Consider the following 1858-nt stretch of genomic DNA (forward strand, 5'->3'; position numbering starts at 1 on the left):
TTTTTTATATTAATTTACTCTTAGCTTCATGTGTATGCGGATATTCAGACAGCTTCTCTTTTCTTAGTTTATCCACTGAAAATGAAGCCAGCAGCGGAAATAACAGCGGTGCAAGGAGGAAAACCAAAGGTGAGCGCATGACTTGCATCCTCCTTTCATTCAGTGTCAAAACTCATGGTTGTTTTACTAACAGTTTTGTCTGATCTTACTGATTTCTAGCGTCGGGCACAATTGTGAAGTCTAGGTACATGCAGACTGAAACAAAGGCTCCTGCAAAGGTAACTGACAGCAAAATAATGGGAAGAAGCTGTGTGTTACGTCTCCATAGTTTCTACATCTGTGCTGCTGTGTCTCTTTCTCTGTGGCATTTGATATGAATGTGAGGGTTGATGTTTTATATGGTGTGTTCTGTAGAGCAGCGTACAGCAGCAGTCGATGCTGATGCCGCCCAGACCGGCCTCTCCCAGAGTAAGCAACCCGCGAAAGCCGAGGGAGAGCGTACCGTCGAGACGTACAATGAGCTCTCTGACAGACAATGACTATGCCTGTGAGTGTTTGGCTGGACTATAGATATGTCAGATTAAATATTCACTTTTGCATTTCTTGGATCTAGGGTGCAGAATGAGTATTGTTTTATTAGATAAGTGAATATTCCTTACATGATGATTGGTGAAAGTGCTATTGAGCATGTAATGTTTTCCCACAGTGGTCACCAGCATTCTGGAATCCTCAAATGTGGGAGGAAATGTCTTCCAGTCGACTGTTTTGGATGGTCACTGCATACGTCCAGATTTCGATGTCTCCGTCATTAAAGGTGTGGTACTCGTAGTCTGGAGTAATTGGATTTTTTCACCAGACCTGTTTGCTTAATATGTTGATTATATTTTCCAGATAAAGTTGTGCAGCTGAGCACAGCGGACCCCAAGAATGAAGAAAGGGACATGGCGATGGAGACATTTTTGCTGGCCTTCCTTACTGCTAAGGTGTGAAGTTAAGTTAATTTAACGTACTGAAAGTGCCTCACAACTTTACCTGTAATTTGTTTTTAAAATAGCAACATTTTCTCTTTAGATTTAATCGGAGATGGTCACTAGAATGTTCTTCACATTAATATACCATTTAATTTTGTATTCATTTTATTAAAATTATGACATTATATTATTACTCGCCACTCCTGTACCTACAGTACCTATCCTCAAACCTCAATAATTGATTTATGAAAAATATGTATTTTAAAAACAGTTTTAAAAAGGTTATAAATTCAATTATTATTATTATATTACTTATTCTATTTATTTATAATATTATATTAAGAAAAAACTGTCTTTTTAACTACTGCTAGCCTAGGTAGTACAATATAAGGATTCGCAGTTGTGTCCCTACTTTTTGTCCGATATTTATAAAACAAATTACAAAAATCTGGCAAAATCACAGTGAGTTTTTCATCCAGTGTTATTATAGTTAAATAATTCAAATTAAAACCCTAAAAAAATTATTACCTGAAATGAAATAAGCTTTAACTGTAATAAATATAAAATAAATGATAAAAAAAACTATTTGAGCTTGTAACATTTCTCATTTTAATTAAAGTGATGCACTAAAATAACTGAAATGAAATGAGTTAAAGCTATATAGACATTTTTTTTAAACTACTGAAAATTACTAAAACAACAAAATTACTAAAACATAAACTAAAATGGAAAACAATATAAAAATTAAAAATGATTCAAAATTAATAAAATCTATACTAGTATCCTATAAAACTGTACTTTCCATATTTCAGCTGTACTGAAGTAAGGAGAGCTAGCAACACCTGACAAAAACAAATGGCTACTTCATTTAATGCATGTGTAATATG

General features: G+C 34.2%; 1 protein-coding gene across 1 annotated transcript in view; it reads left to right on the forward strand.

Annotated features, from left to right (window-relative positions):
• Positions 1–48: 48 nt before the first annotated feature.
• The window catches only part of LOC107577736 (HAUS augmin-like complex subunit 8), a gene marked incomplete at both ends in the record, with an annotated part of 2276 nt that continues 466 nt past the window's right edge, over positions 49–1858 (forward strand). The window contains 6 exons of the mRNA XM_016263776.1: positions 49–129; positions 220–278; positions 415–547; positions 707–814; positions 892–983; positions 1462–1476. Coding sequence (XP_016119262.1) covers positions 49–129; positions 220–278; positions 415–547; positions 707–814; positions 892–983; positions 1462–1476 — 488 coding nt within the window. The remainder of the gene's footprint in view (positions 130–219; positions 279–414; positions 548–706; positions 815–891; positions 984–1461; positions 1477–1858) is intronic.

Source organism: Sinocyclocheilus grahami, unplaced genomic scaffold, assembly GCF_001515645.1.
Source record: "Sinocyclocheilus grahami isolate Dianchi unplaced genomic scaffold, SAMN03320097.WGS_v1.1 scaffold7030.1, whole genome shotgun sequence".
Lineage (NCBI taxonomy): Eukaryota > Metazoa > Chordata > Actinopteri > Cypriniformes > Cyprinidae > Sinocyclocheilus > Sinocyclocheilus grahami.